We start from the raw sequence: 21,456 nt of genomic DNA, 5'->3' as shown, positions 1-21,456 counted from the left end.
AATATGGAAGCGAGAATTTCAGACATCGTGAATATCAGATTGCCCCTGGCTATCTAGGATGGAAATTCGGAAAATATTTTTTTTTCTTTATATTTATAGATCAAAGGTCAACATTATTTGTTGTCAGAGTGGTAAATAGAAGGGACGGTTTAATTGCCCATCAAGACAATTATAAAAAAAAAACAAAAAAAAAACCAAGTTTGTCAGTTGAGAGAAACAGCAAAAAAGTCAATAGTTTATCCCTTATTTAATTTCCATTTCTTCACTCACTGTCCTTTAAATTAGTATATCGATCATTATATGTACCTACTGGCTACAATTTTTATTCAAAAACTGCTGCAAAAGTTACATTTACATGTCATTTCATTGGTTGGTTTGCTGTAAGGTTTCTTTCCCATAGATGTTAACCTACTTTCCTAAATTTTTATACATAATAAACAAATGGATTTCATTTGTTTGTGATGCAAAACAGTGCTAAGAATCATATATTAACTACAATGAAATACTTCAATATTTATTGGGACCATCAGGGCAAGTAACTTTTTTTCCGGACAAGTGAACTTTACAGTTTTACTTGCCCAGGGACAAGTGCCCACAGCAAATATTTCCACACCCCTGACAGATGAAAAATCCTGTAGAATTTAAGGGTCAGATAAAATTATTCCCATGTTTTATATAGATCCTTTATTTGAGTTGAACAAGACGATTATACATATACATACTTTGTCTAATAACCTGGCTGTTGTTCTTGGTGATGTACATTCTACTCCATTCTTTTTACATAGATCATCAATAAATTTTCTACTTTCTGAAGAAAAAAAAGAGAAATAATTCTATTATGTCATGCTCTTGGCTTATTTCAACAGGGCTAAAATAAGCTGACTTTGGCGTGTTTAATATACCATTAGGAAGAGATTTGTTTTAGATTGCAATAAAGTTTTCAAAATGGATCCATAAATGAACCTTATTTTATGATTAAGTTAGAATTCAAGACCATGTTTTGCCAAAAGTGAAACTTGTCCTTCAAACACAATAGAATTGACATTGAATCGTGCATACATAATGAAGGTTTGGTTCTGAGAACAAAACATGTATAAATTGATGAATACACAAATATATAGATATAAGATTTTTTACTCAAGCTGATAGTTTCAAAAGACAACACATAATGAGTCCACCCTGTCATTTTCACTAAACAAAACCTACCCTCTTTGCCAAATTCTGTAGGATTTGGAAATTTAACTCCTAATTTGGACTCTAATTCTGGAATCATTTTAATCCTTCGGAATGGTGGTGTAAAATCCACTTCCCACACTGGTCCATCTGGACCCTCAGGATGATAGGGGACTTTATAGCCACCGGTCAAGGTCTTTACCATACCTATAAATAAAATGTTAATATTAATGTACAAGACAGATTTCACTCTCATCTTTTTAAAATAAACTAGAGGCTCTAAAGAGCCTGTGTCGCTCACCTTGGTCTTGTGCATATTAAATAATGGACACAGATAAATTCATGACATAATTGTGTTTTGGTGATAGTGATGTGTTTGTAGATCTTACTTTATTGAACATTCTTGTTGCTACAATTATCTCTGTCTATAATGAACTTGGCCCAGTAATTACAGTGGAAAATATTTTCTACAAATTTACAAAAATTTATGAAAAATGTTAAAAATTAACTATAAAGGGCAATATCTCCTTAAGGGGTCAATTGACCATTTTGGTCATGCTGACTTATTTGTAAATCTTACTTTGCTGAACATTATTGCTGTTTACAGTTTATCTCTATCTATAATAATATTCAAGATAATAACCAAAAACAGCAAAATTTCCTTAAAATTACCAATTCAGGGGCAGCAACCCAACATTAGGTTGTCCGATTCATCTGAAAATTTCAGGACAGATAGATCTTGACCTTATAAACACTTTAACTGCATGTCAGATTTGCTCTAAATGCTTTGGTTTTTGAGTTATAAGCTAAAAACTGCATTTTACCCCTATGTTCTATTTTTAGCCATGGCGGCCATCTTGGTTGGTTGGCCGGGTCATGTCACAAGTTTTTTAAACTAGATATCCCAAAGATGATTGTGGCCAAGTTTGGATTAATTTGGCCCAGTAGTTTCAGAGGAGAAGATTTTTGTAAAAGATTACTAAGATTTACGAAAAATGGTTAAAAATTGACTATAAAGGTCAATAACTCCTAAAGGGGTCAACTGACCATTTTGGTCATGTTGACTTATTTGTAAATCTTACTTTGCTGAACATTATTGCTGTTTACAGTTTATCTCTATCTATAATAATATTCAAGATAATAGCCAAAAACAGCAAAAATTCCCTAAAATTACCAATTCAGGGGCAGCAACCCAACAACGGGTTGTCGGATTCATCTGAAAATTTGAGGGCAGATAGATCTTGACCTGATAAACAATTTTACCCCCTGTCAGATTTGCTCTAAATTCTTTGGTTTTTGAGTTATAAGCCAAAAACTGCATTTTACCCCTATGTTCTATTTTTAGCCATGGCCGCCATCTTGGTTGGTTGGACGGGTCACGCCACACATTTTTTTAACTAGATACCCCAATGATGATTGTGGCCAAGTTTGGTTTAATTTGGCCCAGTAGTTACAGAGGAGAAGATTTTTGTAAAAGTTAACGACGACGGACGACGACGACGCGGACGCCAAGTGATGGGAAAAGCTCACTTGGCCCTTCGGGCCAGGTGAGCTAAAAAGGGCAATATTACACATATTTGTGTTACCTCTTTACCTCTGTTTCGATAAATATTCACTGTTCAAGAGGTCTAGATTAAGTTACTATCTTGTGACATCAGTCCTGAAAAATTCTAAAGACCCTTGGGTTTCATCATTTTTAGGACAATACTTTGAATCCCTTTAAGAGACCGACTTTTCTGCAACCTATCATGAATGTTTGATAGATTTGACAGCTTTATGTGCAATAAGACCATATCCATAAAATGGTGTTTTTTTTTAGTACATACTGAGCAGAAGTAAATGAATGGTTTAAATGAAAATTCATTTATGGATATGAACTTGCAAAGTTATATTATGCTCATTTTATTTGTTTTTTACATCCTCTTTAAATATATCTACACTTCATGATCTTGTGACAAAATACAGGTCTCTACTTGTAAATATCAGCATTTCAGATTGTAAACGATTCAAATTGAATCAATCTTTTCAAAATATCCTTACACAATGTACATTTATTGGAGGTCAAATGCGGTGTGATAAAGAATCCTTTTCAGCATCAACCTGAGTTAACAGGACTAGCATATGTAGCATTTCTATTGAAGTTGACCCAGTGTATATTGTACTCACCAGATACCAGTGACTCTGTTATAACCATAAGGTCTTGGTAGTCTGCGTAGGCCATATAAAATTCACATGTTGTAAACTCAGGGTTATGTGTTAAATCAATGCCTTCATTTCTAAACTGTCTCCCTATCTCATATACACGGTCCATACCTCCAACTACTAACATCTGGCAATTATAAATAAACAGGTTTTATTTTAACTGTATAACAAAATTGATAAATTTCATTTTGAAAGTAATCTACATTGGATAATAGTTTTTCTCTTCATAAATTTCAAAAATCGTAATTTTTACAAGACAATTATCAAGTTAATAAATATAGCAATTTGATAAATTACAAAGATAAACGTTTATCAACTTCACTGATAATTATTTTAAATGATTATTTTGATCAAAGATTTGACAAGTTATAGTTAAATCTATCCTTAATAATTCATGGTCTAAAAAGCAAGAGTATTCTTTTTAAAATTCTTGTAACATCAGGTTTTTCAAAATTAACATTGAACCATCAAAGTATTTGGAAATAAATATAATCGTTTCTTAATTTGTGAGAATTTAATCTGCAGACAAAATGTCCCAATGTTAAGGACCACCTTTGTTGGAAATTTTTAATTTCATATCCATATCTATTGAAAAACAACTCCAACTGAATCATATTTATACTACATTTTTTATGAAAACTTTTTATCTTATAAAAGAATGAAGCTAAAAAAATCAAACTATATCTTAAAATTATAAATCTCTGATTAAGGGGAAATAATCCTGTTATAAAATTATGGCTACTTACTTTGAGAGAAAGTTCTGGTGCTACTCTCATATATAAGTCCATGTTAAGATCATTGTGATGTGAGGCTACTTACTTTGAGATAAAGTTCTGGTGCTACTCTCATATATAAGTCCATGTTAAGATCATTGTGATGTGAGGCTACTTACTTTGAGATAAAGTTCTGGTGCTACTCTCATATATAAGTCCATGTTAAGATCATTGTGATGTGTGATGAAAGGTTTAGCTGTAGCACCACCAGGGATCATGTTCATTAGTGGAGTCTCTACCTGTAAATACAGACAAATGATTGGTCATGTTTACAACGAAAACATTATAAAGTATAGTAATTATTAATATATTCCATTTCAAAGTTGTTTTATTTATTTCTATGATCGTATGAGATTGTATTTTGTATACATGTATCTCCTGTTTCACACATGTTTGTGAGTTTTTTTAATATTCAATGCATATTGTTATTGTTGTTGACTAAGTGACCTCATTATATATATTTAGATCTTTTAATATAGATGTTGTTATGGGCCTAGATTTCTGTGTGTGGCAAGGCCAAAACAGATAATACATGTGTTTTGGCTATTGTGCTGAAATAAGGAGTAATTGGAAGGCCTTTATAAGGGCGTTAGTTTTCTCGTTTGAATTTTTTTACATTGTCATATCGGGGCCTTATATAGAGCTGACTATGCGGTATGGGCTTTGCTTATTGTTTAAAGCCTTACGGTGACCTATAGCTGTTACTTTCTGTGTCATTTTGGTCTCTTGTGGAGAGTTATTTCATTGGCAATCATACTACATCTTCTTTTTTATATTATCATTTTATTTGACAAATATACTATAGCTGGTTACTATAAGGGAATCATTCCAACTTGTTTGTTCCACAGTGGCATAAATAGTGTTCGGGTTGGCACTTGAGTAGGTTGAGTTTGCAGAAACATATATTATTTTTTGGGGCTTAATTTTGTTCAATTCTGGTTAACTAAGTGTATATTTAGAGCAATTCTATTTCAAGAATCAATTTTATTTCTTATTTATGGTAGTCAAGAATTATCACTAACCAATATACTACTTGTGAATGAAGTTGTTGTGGAAAATTATTAAAGCTGTCAATCAGTAATATTTTTTTTTAATTTTCCAACATATATAATCTCTATTTTTCAAAAGTATTTACCTCTAAGAAACCCTGTTGATCAAAGAATTTTCTAATGTAGTTTATAATTTTAGCTCTGGTTATAAATTTTTGTCTGACTGGTTCATTTATAATCATGTCTAAATATCTCTGTCTGTATCTTGTTTCCTGTAAAACAAATGAAAAAAATTTCATAATTAGTAAGAAACAATTAATCTGACAAATGTATTTTACACCATTCTCTTAGTTCAAACATCTTTATTTATATTGGATTGGGAAACAAGTTATTGCAACTTATATTAATCCCTTTCCACTTTGAGGGTGCGAGAGCTGCCTTGTAGAGGCATTAGCCTGCTCTTTTTTCGACATCTAAAAGCAATGGCTCTCTCTTAACATGGGTCAGCCATTGCTTTTTCGACATCTAAAAGCAATGGCTCTATCTTAACACGGGTCAGCCATTGCTTTTTCGACATCTAAAAACAATGGCTCTCTCTTAACACGGGTCAGCCATTTATTGTTCCCTTCCGACAGACTATCATTGTTTTCATCAAGAGCATGCTCGTAAATGGTGTTAAGGGAGCAGGGATTGAACCAAGAACCTTTGTGTTAGTAGTCCAATGCACTTACCACTACACCACGGCTCTCCGCTTTTCTTCTACAATAAGGTATAAGTGAAAAATGTAGATACCTTCAATACCATGCAAGCATCTTTTAATTGTAAAATAGTTTCAAATTGGCATTTTACGAAATTTACTGTCATTTCTCTGTTTTGTTATTAGGGTATAAAGATTCAGCACTTGATTTTCAAAATCATTTAGTAAGAAATGTATTAAATTTTAGGAACAATCATGTCAAGTACATGCAAAGATGGCAGTATCCTGCATTTTTCACATCTAGCTATAGTTTCCAAACATATAATTTTGGACTAAATTCTATATTTTAACAGGATTTCTTGAAAACCTTTCAACCGCAGGTCAATCTTCTGTAAATTTGTTGAAATGCACCTACAATGGTTTTTCCTCTTTGAGTCAAAAAGGTTTTTTTCTCTGTAAAATTATCAGTTTGCAAATTCAACATATTTTTCATTGGTTGTTAACTAAAGAAATGTCCTTTGCTCTAAGACTCTTTTTTTTAATGTCCTCACCTGGTTTTTAAGACCATAATGTAAATGTGGCAGTTGATGTAAACATGGAGATAATAATGTTATTGTCTTTGGTATAATACTCAGCTCTCCTCTTTTTGTTTTACCTACAAAATAGTAACCATAGATAGACATATATTCTATTCATCATTATTTTATTTTTCTTGCAAGCTTTCCTACAAACTTCATGGTGAACAACAAGTGCTAGTTGAAATATCAAATTTTGTTGTTATCATTTGACTGACAGGTAAAAAATATTTTGTTTTTGTTTTGTACATGAATCAGACTGTTTGTTTTCTGTTGCAATTTAGTTAACATTTGTCATCACAGATCCACTTATAGCTTGCTATGCATGTTACTTTTGAATGTTGTTGATTTTGCTCATTGTTGAAGGCCGATGGACGACCCATATTCATACAACATCTTCTTATCTAAATATTTATCATACAGAACATTAAGAACGAACAAAAAAAAACTAGTGGTACCCTGTTAGTCAAATCATTATTTCTATGATCAGTGATATTGTTGTCTTTTTTCAAAACTACCTCTACCGTTTTTTATTGGGAAAATGCATATTTGTAATTGAAATTGGGAATTTTTTTTATTTTTTTCTAAACACATCTCCGATTTTTTGCTGACCTTTGCTGTCTTTTTTGCACTGTTTTTTTCCATGTATATTTTGGTTGTCAGACATTTTCAACCTGAAAGGTACTTCTTGGAGAGGGGAAAGAAACAGAAGCAATGATGGTACTTAATGCATTGAAAACTATGTGTGTTTCAAACACAATGATGATTCTGATCAGAAAACTGGATCTCAAAAGAGCTTTCTAATATCAAAATAATAACATGAATACGATATTTACAAACATTACTACCAATGCCATCACTGTTTGGGGAAAATTTCAAACTTTTAGGAATTTTAAGCCATTTTTTTTTAGTAATTGGGAATTTTCGGCTGTTATTTGAGGCAAACAATGTCACTGCTATGGTATATTCATCAATAATAATAATTTAAAAGCCAGATATTTCAAGGGTGCCGTGACCCATCCGGATAGCTAGTGGTACACAGCAACGAATAGGCTTCAGATCATATTTTTGTGTTTTCTTTTCATTTTTAGGCTTCATAAGTTTTGCAGTATAATAAGTAGTAACCCTTTCAAAACTGCAGTACCTATACATTTTTTAAGACAAGCAAAAGAAGACATACTGTCAAACAGAAAAATAAGTTTTGTGAATTCTGATAATCAAGTGAAACAATTTACCTGGTTTGCCTACAACACCAATAATGTCCCCTCGTTTTATATTGTCATTTATTTCATCAAAAGAATCTTCTGGTTCAAAAAATCTAAAAGTACAAAACATAACATAAACATGATAAATAAAAAACATGTTAGACAATGAATGAAAAAACATTTACCAGTGCAAGGCTTTCCAAAGTAGCCAGTAGACGGCAGATTTCTGCCGTTTACGGTGGCTTCAAGTGCTGTCTACTTCACTGACAAAAATATAAATTCAAAAAGAAAAAAATATCTTTTTCAAATGTTTACAGGCAGCCGAGAGACATATTGTCGCAAAGTCGGGTAACGATAAACAAGGAGGAAAAGTCAAGTGTTTACCTTGGGCTAAATAAGTTCACATGAATTCAGGTCACTGATTGGTTGTCTATTTTAAAAAGTCAGAATGCATCGTTTCTTTTCAATGATTACAAGAGAGACGTTCTGGTGGTCATGGAATGATAACAAAGGAGACGTTCGGATGGTCATTAACTTGTTGGTTTTCAGTGGCGGATGCAGGAATTTTCGAAAGGGGGGGTGCTAGCCCAGGGCAAAGGGGGGTGCAGGGGGGTGCAAAACATATGTCCCGATTCAAATGCATTGATCGGCCAAAATAAAGGGGGGGTGCGGACCCCCGGAACCCCCCCTCTGGATCCGCCACTGGTTTTGGCATTTAAACGTGAAGATCATCATTTTTTATGTTCAATGAACCGTGAAATTGGGGTAGAAACTGTAATTTAGCATTAAAATTAAAAAAATCATATCACAGGGAAGATGTGTACTAAGTTTGAAGTCAATTGGACTAAAACTTCATCAAAAACTACCTTGACCAAAAACTTTAACTTGAAACGGGACAGACGAACAAACGAACGCACAGACCAGAAAACATAATGCCCCTCTACTATCGTAGATGGGGCATAAAAATATGAATGGATATGTGCATACATTGTATCCACATATCCATTGTGGATATCTTTTAACTTGGTTTACTTCAAGAATAAACATTAGAGAGTTTGTAAATAAAATTTGAACATAAAAATATATGGACTTCCAATTATATTTTGGTCTTCACCAAAATCATGTTTGTAATATTATGTATTTTTCAACACCATCAGGACTATCTCTCATTTTACTTGTACTGTAAGACTTTAAGAGTTACTTACTTTTTATTTGACATGACCTGGATTTTGACCCCTTCTGCTCTCAAGTCATAAAATATCAGTTTGGAACTGGACAATCTTTTTGCATGTACTCTTCCTGTAAAATATTAATAACAATGATTTTGAATTGCATTTTATGTTCAAGTGAAAGGAAATGATCAAATCTAACATTTCCAAATAGGTCTAAGAGCAACAACTCTAACACATTTGGGAAACTCCAATTTTTACCTCTTAAAAGAAGTTTAGATTTGCGGTGAACTTGCATATTAGCAAATAATAATGTCAAAATATAAAATGGTAAGCCAAATGAAAATATTTCCATCTTGTCATGATTGTTCACCTGACAGATGACACAACTGATTGAAATAGAATTACAATGGGAACTTTCAGATATACTCAAAGATAAAACAAATGGATTTAAGTATCATTGGTAGAACAAACATCAGCTATAAGGCCACACCAATTTAATTTCTTGTTCTACGGATTTTTGGACTCCAAAAATTGGGGCGAGCGAGCGATTTGAAAATTTTAATAAAAAAATTTGCAAATTTTTGAGGCGAAGCTTAAAAAGTAAAGGCGAGCGATTTTAATTTTTTTTGTAAACATAAAATAGTAGGTTTTGACTATATTAAAACTTGATTTATCACTTTTACCTTGACATTTCTTTAATTTATGAAGTATTTTTTTCCCTGTTCATCAAGAAATAATTGAGTATTTAAATCTGGTCTATGTATGTGTGACTGACAATGAGACAATTCTCCATCCAAGTCATAATCAGGTTCAAAACAACCCCTTAATGTTATGAATATCCCTTTTATGAGGGGTCAATATGTGTTATATATTTTTTTTGTAAAAACACTTTTAGTACAAAAGGGCTAATATTTTCCCAAAGAACTATAATATCTATATGGTATTAAATGGTCAAAACATGTCCAGGAATTTTGTAATTAATATTCCTGGACTTTAACCATGTTAACACATTTACTTTAATAACAGTTTAATATTATTCAAAATAAGTGGACCCCTCTTGTAGAAAAGTTGTTTAAAATATAATGTATTTCTCCTCTTTTTTAGTAAAAAGTTTTAAGTTTTCAAATGTTTTGTATAGTAGCACTATACAAATCCTTAGTATTTCTATTTTCTTTTCTACAACAGTAAACATGGTAAAATGACCCCTTCAAGGCCCTTGTCTGAGGTATAACCTGATAATAACAAACATAGGTCAAAGTACGACCTTTTACACAGAGCTTTGATCCAGACCAAACAGCAAGCTATAAGGGACCACAACTTAGATTGTACACAATTCGAACAGGAAAACCAATGATCTAATTAATATTTCCAAACGGGAAAATACTAATGAACCACATCAACAAACAATAACTGCTGAACGACAGGTCCCTGAATCAATCAGGACAGGTGCACAAACCTGCAGCGTCAGCATACATTATAATTGCAGTTGAAGGCAAATCCTTCAGAAGTTCTTTGTACTTTATTTTAACAATGAACATTTTTTGATAGGGAATATAAGTCAGGGGGAAAGAAACCAATGTTTTGTTCTGTACAGGTATTTCCCCTGTTATATATTTTCCCCTGTTATAATTTTTTCCAAGTGGGAGTGCTCCGAAGCACTCCCACTTGGAAAAAATTGGTTTCATGCTGAAACAAATATTCTCACAGATATTTACAGTGTTGTTGGATGCTTATAGGTTTAAAATCGTTATATAAAGGTTATACTGTGATTTTAAAAACAAATGTTGAGATCTTGTTATAATATTTACCAAAAAACGGTGCGGGAAATGGACATGATTACATTTCTGGATGCGGGAATATAATAAAAATAAAAAAATTCTGTTTTGGAAAAAATAGGTATAGGTGGGTCCGTCGAACAAGGAACTAAATTGGTGTGTTCTAATCAAATAAAGCAAAAGGAATGTCTTTTGAAACTGTCAGAAATTTATAAATGCATTTGACAGCTGTCAAGACTAAATAAAGGTACAGATTGTTAAGTGGTTGTACCAGAAATCATGTTGAAATTCATCTTAAACATATATTTTTTCCACTTATATATTAGAAATAGTAATGTGTAAGATGCTGAATATCTTCCTAGACTCTTTACCTTTCAGAATTTATTTTGGTTTTATTGCAGATTAAAGGCTTTAAACCAAAATTAACGAAATTTTGGACCAGGGAGCAAAGGGAGAAAATGTGGGTATCCCTGTTTCCTTGGCAAACATTCAATAATCTCTTACATTATTTTTTTCCTTTTTTGAAGAATTCTGCCGTACTGATAATAAATTTTCAGAAAAATTTTTTTTTTCATGTAATGCCTTCTATATTTTTTTTTATCACGAAAGAAGGAGACAGAAAACAATACTGTACCATCTGCCAAGATTGATCATAGAAACGCTTGTCTTCATATTTTTTTGGGGTTTATACGAGCTTAATAGATGTGGATTGCAAATGTTTGTTAGCCTCAGCTCAAACATCATTTACTGTATAAACATTAATTTTCGTGGGGTTAAAATTTCGTGGTTTTGTATCCAAAAGTAAGTTCGTGGGGATTAATTTTCGTGGATTTTAAGTTTAGAAAACAATTATATAAATGACACTTTATAATTGACAATACTTAATAAAACTGATCTGAACTTTCGCTGTTGGGAAAAATCAATAATTGCATTTCATAGTAACAGTGAGCACGAATCAAGTGTTGTACCCTGCACATGTTAATTGGTTTTACACATCTTTGGTGTTTTATCCCAGGACAATGACTTGAGGGCATTACAGACGCATTAGACTGTTAAATGACATTGATTACTGTACAAACAAAGGATTAGGATCGTCTGACTTAAAGAAAACCTTTGAATATCAATGTTAAATCAATTAAGCTATTTATTTCATTGTATGCATTTTATATGTTCATCAATTGTATAATGTCAATAAGATTTAGTCACATCATAAAATAATGTAAATCTACAGTTAAATTTTCATTGGGGTTTTAATTTCGTGGATAATTCTTATCCACGAAATAAACGAAATTAAATCCCCCACGAAATTTTCTGCATTTACAGTATCTGAGACATTGTGTATGCAGCTATCTTGGGGTATTTTAATGTTTTTGTTGTCAATGTCTGTTGTTAGATTTGGATCTCATTGACATATGCCCAATGTCTCTTATTATTAAAGTTAAATATTGAGTTTTGGCTTTTCTGTCTAAGCAGTTTAAGGGTTTTGATATTTTTTACCTGACCAATACCAAAGAAGGTATTGAGGATGCTGTGTCAGAATTCAGTATTTTGAAATGTTTTGTGGACTAGTTATTGGACTTTTCCTATTTAAAGCAACCATGTGGCTTAAACTTTAATTTTGTGGGGTTTTTTTATCACCCTTTTGCCATCTCATTCTTTAAGATGAATACAAGTGTTAAAAAAATACTGGTCAACACACAAAATTTTAACACCCAGACTTCCTCACAATTATTAAGTGTCTGAGAACCAGAAAATGTTTATTGCATGGCCTTAGCTAGTCTTAGGAAAAATAAAGCAACTCTACAATAGACAAACCTGCCACAGTGACTTCCTCTTCCTTAGTTTCTCCTATTGGTGTACTGTCATAAGTGTCAATAAATGTGGACAGAGACATCTGTACATGAAATTTGTGTGGATAGGGGTTTTGTCCCTTTTCTTTAAGCTGTGCAATAGATTTTGACCTGAGCTTGAAGTATTCCTGTAAAAAAAACAATGTTATCTTTATTTCCATTTTGTAAAAACTAAAGGGCAACCACTATTCTTCACTTAGAATGTGGAATATGCCTAAGAGTATTATAATTTTTGGTATGAAATTACTTAAATTTACTGATGAGTACATTTCTGTTTTAAGAAATGTATAAATAAGAACTTGTATTTGAGAAAATATTCAGAGTATTTTGCTTGTCAAGATGTGTCAGAACATGTGATGTATCTGGATCAACAAAAAAACATGGCAAAGTCAATCTTTTAATTGCTTAAAGTTAAACAATTAAGATTTGGAGGACAGCATGAAAACGTTTGTGTAGGTACAAATGTATCTCATAATATTAAGTATTGTAGATTTTGCATTTCACAATATTATACATGTACAATGTACATGTTCTACTCTTTCATCAATATTTCTTTGCCTAAATAATTTGCTTTAAATATTTGGGATATTGTCTCATCGACTCATGTTCTTCAACACTGTATTTCCAATTAAGATGTTTTTCTATCGTTACTATCAAGACACCACCTAACTAGTTATTAATACACACATTTGCATCAATTTCTTCATCATCTTTTGGTTTCACAGCTTTCTCCGATTCCTGAACTTGTGGTGTGTTCTGAGGTCCTTTTTCAGCTTTTTCTTTAGCTTTTTTCTCTGCTTTCATTCGTCTTTTAAGTTCACTGAAAGTACAAAAATATACATTGAATATTTTGTCCCTGCAAGATATTAGCTTTTAAAAAGATCTAGACTGGCACAAGTCCTATCTTTGATTATAAACAAATTCTCTAAATCAAACAGACATGAACGTAACTAAATACAACTATTTAGATTGATTAACATGATTAATGTATTTTCAAGTTCCAGTAGCAAACATGAAATGTATATTTAGAAAGAAAATGTGTTTATGACACTTACTTTTTTTTGTAGTAAGATTTTGATCATGTTATCTCTATCAGTTTAAGTTATCGAGAAAACCTCAATCTGACACATTCTAAAATCATTTAACTTAAAGATCATCAATGTGGTTGATTTGGTTTATTTAGTCCTAGTCAAATTTTACATGCGTACATTGCAATTTATTTTTTCTGTAATTAATAGATGTCTTATCATGGACTTGAAAAACCATTTCTGCCTGCTTACAGTCTCGAAATTCTATACATTATGAAGTCTAGAATTCAAGTAAAAGGGAAAATTTTGATTAAAATATACATTAGATCCTGTGACCATTGCATACAAGGATCTGAAAATTAAAGACCTTTCTGGATCCTCTAGTTTTGTCAAAAGAATTGCAGGGTGAAATTCATTGGCTGATTTTAGAAGAAAAAAATCCTCTTTCATCTGCCAATTTTTTTCACATAAATGAGTAATGACAGCTGTGTTTCAGCAAATATACATATAGGCGGCACAATCATGAATGATGAAGAAAAATACTTATTGTTCAGTTTTTAAAATTGTTTAAAAGATAAAATTAATCTTCATAAAACAGCAAGTATACTTAATTTACAACCATTATCAAATGAAGTATTAACTTTAACTTGATAGACTGTGGTTTATATAGAAATATACATATGTCATCATCATGAACAATGAATACAGATCCAAATGTCAGTGTAGCAGTGTCATATTTTTTATAAAGTTAATAATATTTTAGTCACTTTGTTTTGTCAATTACCTGCATTGAGCATATGTTAGACGTGTGGTTCTTGTTGGCAATAGAAAACCAGATCTTTGTCCGCCTAGCCTTTTAGAACATTGGACAAGCCAAAAACAACTTTTTCTCAATGCAGAGCTAAACATTTTTAATTTCTTGAAAAAAAATAACAACTTTCAAAAATGCAACTTAAGAATTTTTATAAGAAAAATACAAATATAATAACTTCTGTTAAACTATTGATTCTGTAACAAAAGTGGTTTAATCAGGGATATATGCAGTGATATTGTTTGCCTTAAATTAATGGAGAATAAAGGCTTTTTCCCCCGGAGAAGAATCACAATTTGAAAAAAAAATATGGCTTAAAATTATTCCCAAAAAGACAACTTTTTTTCCCAAACAGTGCAGTCTCGGTAGTAGTTATGCACGAATTCAACCTGAAAAACACTCATTTATACATTTAGCATGCCTACAATTACTATATGTGCCGATTTGAGGGTCTATTTATGTATCATCACTGACAAAAAGAGGTCTTATTTTCAAAGCAGGGTTTGACTCTTGAAAGGGGGTCTACATGTACAAAATGTATATAAAAATGAAGTTTCAGTCAAATTCATGTTTTATTTCAAAATTTCTCAATTTGATGAAAATTACGCATATTTTCCCCAACAAAAAGGGGTAGAGGTAGTTTTGAAAAATGCCAAAAATATCACTGATATGTACAGTATATAGTCTTCTTTTTTGAGCGAATTTGTAACCTTTTTATAAAAGCTTGTTCTAACAAAGAAATGATTAAAACCAATGTCTGACATGAACTTTTCAACATGGAATAATTTTCAGCACATGCACATTTATAAATGTAGCTGCACTGGATTTTATTTTGTTTGTTTTTAATAGAAAAAAATATATCAAATCAAAATATTAAATTTTTGACAGGTTTTTTATAATCTTTCTGTTTTTCATTAAATTATATTGTACTCAGGCAAATTGCATGTAACTGCATCAAACAATATTTGTATTTTCTAATTTTTGAGTTCGTTGTAAACTAAAAAACTTACTTTTTGGACAACGTAATTGTATAAGAAGCCATTTATTTAATTTCTCTGTGTGGTTATCAACACAATATACTTGAGGGTCAATTATCTTTTTATACATGAAGGTACACAATTTTCTCAGCATTGCATCATACAAAAGTGGTGATGCAATACATAAGTAAACAGTAGGAAATCAGTAAAGAAGTTTACTGAAAATTAAATAATTGTTGACATAGATACAGCATATATGTGTACCATAGAGACAGACAAAACTCTTTAAAAATGAGATAATTCATATTTTACAAACATGCCAAGAGTCATGACAGTTGAAATTTGAAATGTATTTTATAATAACATGTAACTTTTCAAATAAAGAACTGTCAATTATATCTGTCATATCGAGAATTATCTTTCAAGTTTATTAACTAACCTATCTATTGAAATCATGAAAATTCAACAAAATTCTAAAAAAACAAAAAACGTGAAGTTGTTGCAACCTTTCAATAGGGTATACTATTTAGCTTTATCTAAAGAATAACGTCCATATTGCTGTACAAGGAAATTACATACTATACACATGATTAAATTGAGTGTAAGTAACTTATACTTTTATTAAAATTAGCCATAAAGTAAACTGTCAATAATAGCAAGCTGTATTGAAGTAACAAATATATAAAACCGGGTGTTCGTGTATTACAAAGCAATTTTCATGTTATCATCAGAATGCAGATTTTAATACTCTTTAATTTGGTATAACTCATGTTCATTATGATATGTATTATATTTATTTATGCACTTTTGATGACATGATGATGCAATCACCAGTTCAAGGCAGTTACATGTATTGTTTTGCTCTGCATAAGAAAAAGGTGAGGTTTTACAAAATAAAGATAGGCAATGAATGTGAAACACATATGGAACTTCGTCATACTTTTTGCTTAAGTTTTCTTCACCCATTCTTCTGGAAATTAACAAAAAAAGCTAATTTTACACGTGCGCCAAAACCGGCAATGAAATCGAGGTAACCGGAAGTAAAGTGTGGAGTTATCTTTTCTTGATTAGTAGATAACCAATATTTATTTTAGAAAAACATGTACAACAAAGTACGTCTTTACAGATACCATTTTATTTCACCCGAACAGTCGTTATATTAATCCCTCTATCGATCACTACATCTCTGAAAGACAATGACCGTAAGGGGGCGCTTTAATTATTCGAGTTACATTTTATTATGGACTTTCTCTACTAGTCATAACACTTGTTCTATAATAATAATTGTATTATGATGTCTAATATACTGTTTTGGATAATAAAACACTTTTTTTCACGATATTAAGTTATTGTTGAATACTAGTAGAAATGTCAAAACAGGGATCTTGTTCAGTATGGTAATTAAATTTCAAGTCTGCGTTGATGGCACCATACAGTCCTCAGGTTATTTTAAGTTCGCTGAATCATTCAGACCTTTTTGTAAAATGAGATAATCTTGTTGAAATTTTACTAGTTATTGTAGAGCATGTAGATAGAATACAATAATCTGCATTAAAAAAAATGTAGAAGAAAGGACCTAAATGAGTTATTTATGTATGCAAAAAGATCTTACTTTCTCCCGGGGTACCAATGAACGTTTGATTTCATGCATTAACTCATTTACCCCATCCTATAACCTGGAATCCAAACAGACGCAATCGCTAATACAGGTCCGAAGAATGCTTATCTTTTTTTTTTGCCAACCCCCTTTTTGAAATACTTTATTTTTTTATGTTTTCTTGTATATTATCACATTTTCATGACTTTTTATCATGTATATTAAGGGAAATGATATATATGAATAAATTCAAAAATGTTTCATTGAAGTTAATTGATATATTTTATATTTTATTAAAGTCATAAGAAACGAGTGACAGGTGAAAAAAAATGTTCATCCAATTCTTGAACCAATGCATTCATATATCATAAACTTAGTCCTCTGTGCACGATTTTATCATTTTTTACGCAAATATATCGTATAATCGTCAATTTTTTTTCTATCAGTCTGTTATGTTTTTTAAACAAATATGGCTACTCATTAAATGCCGTGTTTTGAAGCCGAAGTTTACCGATTGTCACCTTATAGTAAATAATCAACAAAAAGCATGAGTATATAGCACGTGTTTAATATATACAATCAGGTAATTGTTTATTTTAATGACAGATTCATGCGTATTGCTATCACCGGATTTTTACGAGGAGGGTCACGTTTAGGTCACTATGCATACGAAAAATATGTCGGCAAGCAATTAAAAATAAGTAAACTTCTTCTAAATGTGGACAAATTAAAGAATTTTCCTCAGAAAGAAGTATATGTACATAAGTTGTATAATGAAAACTATCCATTTAGTTTTAAGAAACATATGCATATTTTTTTTTTAATTTGAGGTTTCATATGACTTTAAGAAAACTAAAAGAATTTGAAAACACATTTGATGTTCCATCAAATTTAATCTCAAATTGTCCTTCAAGCAAGTTCACTTTTTCGCTGATCAGTTATAGAAAGTCGTACATTTGCATGTTTGACTGCCACCATAGGCAGTACGGATCAGATTGATAAATTTCCCTTCTCTATATTCTTCACTTTGTCGTTTAATTTACTATAGAAATGCAAACCTAGAAAGAGACATACTAAACTAATCCTTTAACCCCTCAACCTCAAGAACAGAGATCCCGAAAGTAGATACAGGCTTTCACTTTTTCATTGTTGCTTTTGATTAAATAATCTGTAACCGTTTTCCAATTACAGATTGATACTTTTAACACAGGTTATTCCCCTCTGTCAATTATAGACAGGTTCTCAACTGGACAACCTGGACTGCTTCCATAGCAAAGCTTTATAATTTGAAAAAAAATCAAAATCACAAAGCTACTGAACTCCGCGGAAAATTTAAAACGGAAAGTCTCTAATCAAATGGCAAAATCAAAAGCTCAAACACTTCAATTAATAGATACCAACTGTTATATTCCTGACTTGGTACAGGTATGTTCTTGTGTAGAAAATGGTGGATAACACCTGGTTTTATAGCTAGCTAAACCCCTCACTTGTATGACAGTCGCATCAAGTTCCATTATATTGACAACGATGTCACGGATGTGTGAACAAAGCAAACAGACATAATAGGTAAAAATGTCAAAAATAGGGGTACATCAGTCAAAATTGTGTTATAATTTCAATCACTATTAAACAAACAAATATGTAACAAAGAAGCACAAATTGAAAGTGATGCATAAGCGTTACACCAAATATTAAAGTCATATGAAACGTGTGACTGGTAAAAAAATAATGTTTATCCAATTCTTGAACCAATGCATGTTTATATCATAAACTTAGTCGTCTGTGCATGATTTTATAATTTTTTACGCACATATATCGTATACTCGTCAATATTTTCTCTCTCTGTCTGTAATGATTTAACAAATATGACACTCATTAAATGCATGTTTTGAATCCGAAGTTTACCGATTGTCATCTTATTGTAGGCAATCAACGAAGAGGCATGGATATTGAGCACGTGTTTGACATGTACAATCAGATAATAGTGTATATCAGTGACAGATCCATGCGTATTACGATCACCGGATTTTTACGAGGAGGTTCACGCTAAGGTCACTTTGCATACGGAAAATATGTCGGCGAATTGCTTCCTGGAAGCAAGCAATTAAAAATAATAAACATCTTCTAAATGTGGACAAATTATGTAAAAAAAATAATGTATATGTACATAAGTTTAATAATGAAAACTATCCATTTTGTTATAAAAAACATTTGCATCATTTTTTTTAATTCGAGGTTTCATATGACTTTAAAGGACAAGCGCTATCAAATTTTTTTAACCTAACAAAAATATAAAATGCAATTGAAAAAAGTTACAGATTTAAAGGGGCACTAGCTGCCAAATTCATGTTCACTGATTTGACTAAAATTCTCACATTCTATTTATAACAATGTAAAACATTTTTCAAACTATCAAAAGTATAAAATAAACAATTTACAGGACATGGTCTCAACAAGATGTAGCTTCGTTTCGTGTGAATTTTAGCCAAGACGCCATCTAATAAACTATCGAGTTGACCTTCTACGACCATATAAGCGATGTAAACATAAACATAGATATAAATAGATTAAGCAACTCGTGCAAATAGATTTTTATAGGTCTGTTAAATTTTGTATTATAGGATAAAAAAATTATGTTTATCATCGTTTTTACCTTTATAAGAATGATTTTTTTGTGGATCGAATAAGTCAATCAAATTATTTACCTTTGTTTCACTTTCAATGTTGACATTCTTTTCCTTTAAATAAACGTACACGGACAATGCATGCGTTATTCTATCTCTTTCTACGGTGTTAAATTGGAGTTCATTCACATGAATACGGATTTAATGAGGTCGAATTATTCACTTGCAAGTGAATTATTTATTATCAATGTTTATTAGCTTAATTTGACAAAATTGAACCATAATAGCTGATAAAAGCAAATCATTATTTCACTATTTCACTTTCATTAATGATTGACCAAAAACAATCATACTTAAGATTTTTTTTATATATCTCGTAGCTAGTGCCCCTTTAATTAACACAGATTACACACAGGTAACTTTGCATTCTATTCTCTCTAACTCTTTGTTAATTAAAATGTATGTCACTCTGAATGAAAAAAAATCATATAAAAGAATTTTGAGTTATATGGTCAAATCGGAATTGAAATATAAACAAAAAAATATTGCAAGCAAATACAACTTTCAAAATTTGACTGTTTAACCCCGAGATTGGAATTTTGCCTTTAGATGTGTGATATTTCCAGGTTACGTGCACTCCGATTTCCTACCTTATTGAAAGTTAACTATTATGTGGTTGCTATACAATGTCACATTTCCATGTACACCGCTCATTCGTGTGTCAATTTTCCTAACGTATTTATAGATTCATTCCGAGTCTATGTAAGTTCTGAATATATTAAATTGAATCTGCTAGAAATCTACCATCAATACCAGTTTTACCAAATAAAGATAATAAGATGTGACATAAGACAACCACTGATGAAGATCATGACTCATGTGTGTGCAGGGGTGGGGATATGGTGGTTTTTTTGGGGGGGGTTGGGGGGGGGTTGGGGGGGGGGGGGTGGCGGTGGCAACATTTTTCTTTCGAAAAAATATATTTCTTTAATCTTCACAAGCGCAGTAACAAAAGGCTTATATAATGAAATATATACGAACAAACACTGAAAATCAGTACAGGTAAAGATCTTGCCTCTAAAATAACGATAAAATAGTTTAAAACAACATCCCGTAAGTATATATGTGTTTGTTTTAAAACCTCAACGGACAAAAAAAAAAAAAAAACAACAAAAAAACGAATCATACATACACGAGATAAATTTCTGTCGAAATCATGAAAGTTACCATGAAGTCTCGGACAAACATCAGTAATGACAGGTATGAGATTTCTCGGTTTTCTTGACTTATTTTAGTCTGAGTCTTAATGTTCAGGAAGAAGAGAGCATATCGATACAATCTTATTAAAATAAGTTCTCATCACTTACTCCTCGATCGATTTTTTATGTGTCGCCGTGTGCGCTCACACGGCGACATATAAAAAATCGAGGAGCAAGAGATGAGAACTTATGAGCAGTTGTCAAAGAAAGCAAACAGATATGTTGTATATGTACATAAAGGAAAAAATGTAAATGAACAAGAAGAATTCAGTTTTCCCAAAACACTTTGGAAAAGGGTGTATATCGATATCAATCTTATTAAAATAAGTTCTCATCACTTGCTCCTCGATCGATTTTTTATGTGTTTCCTTTATGTACATATACAACATATCTGTTTGCTTTCTTTGACAACTGCTCATCATCAATAATGAAATGTTACTATATTCAAATGCGGAGCACAATTTGACTGCAAATGAAACATAATTATTTGACCCTACGATTGGAAATTCTTGATATTAATTATTACTGTTGATCTCTTGAAGCCCAGTACTGGAACGAAGTATGTATTTGTGTTCCTACTTACTTTTCATTCTGTCTGTCTTTTTGTTTATCCTATATTAAATTGATTTGCATGGCATCATTTGATGTCTTATATAGTTATTATTATATATGTTTCTCGCACAGGAGCTTGAATCTGCTTTTTTATATGTGCAGACAACAGTTTATATAAAGGTTTGTACTAAAAGTAC

At 31.5% G+C, this 21,456-nt stretch overlaps 1 protein-coding gene across 2 annotated transcripts in view; it reads right to left on the bottom strand.

The window, feature by feature from the left end:
* LOC139523591 (lysine--tRNA ligase-like) overlaps positions 1 to 16,288 on the bottom strand; it is a 28,830-nt gene extending 12,542 nt beyond the window's left edge. Inside the window, exons 1-12 of one of the 2 annotated variants that reach the window (XM_071317721.1) lie at positions 16,168 to 16,278; positions 14,224 to 14,357; positions 13,099 to 13,231; positions 12,377 to 12,539; positions 8,820 to 8,913; positions 7,645 to 7,727; positions 6,386 to 6,489; positions 5,284 to 5,409; positions 4,268 to 4,387; positions 3,340 to 3,502; positions 1,207 to 1,380; positions 723 to 808 (exon numbers count right to left, since the gene is read on the bottom strand). In XM_071317721.1, coding sequence (XP_071173822.1) covers positions 723 to 808; positions 1,207 to 1,380; positions 3,340 to 3,502; positions 4,268 to 4,387; positions 5,284 to 5,409; positions 6,386 to 6,489; positions 7,645 to 7,727; positions 8,820 to 8,913; positions 12,377 to 12,539; positions 13,099 to 13,231; positions 14,224 to 14,348 — 1,371 coding nt within the window. In that variant the 5' untranslated portion in view covers positions 14,349 to 14,357; positions 16,168 to 16,278. Of the gene's footprint in view, positions 1 to 722; positions 809 to 1,206; positions 1,381 to 3,339; positions 3,503 to 4,267; positions 4,388 to 5,283; positions 5,410 to 6,385; positions 6,490 to 7,644; positions 7,728 to 8,819; positions 8,914 to 12,376; positions 12,540 to 13,098; positions 13,232 to 14,223; positions 14,358 to 16,167 lie in introns of both variants that reach the window. The other variant, XM_071317722.1, reaches the window with a different exon arrangement.
* Between the last annotated feature and the right edge of the window lie 5,168 nt (positions 16,289 to 21,456).

This window comes from Mytilus edulis, chromosome 5 (genome assembly GCF_963676685.1).
Source record: "Mytilus edulis chromosome 5, xbMytEdul2.2, whole genome shotgun sequence".
Taxonomy (NCBI): domain Eukaryota; kingdom Metazoa; phylum Mollusca; class Bivalvia; order Mytilida; family Mytilidae; genus Mytilus; species Mytilus edulis.
The sequence above is the reverse complement of the archived record's forward strand: the minus strand, read 5'-3'. Positions and strand labels throughout refer to the sequence as shown.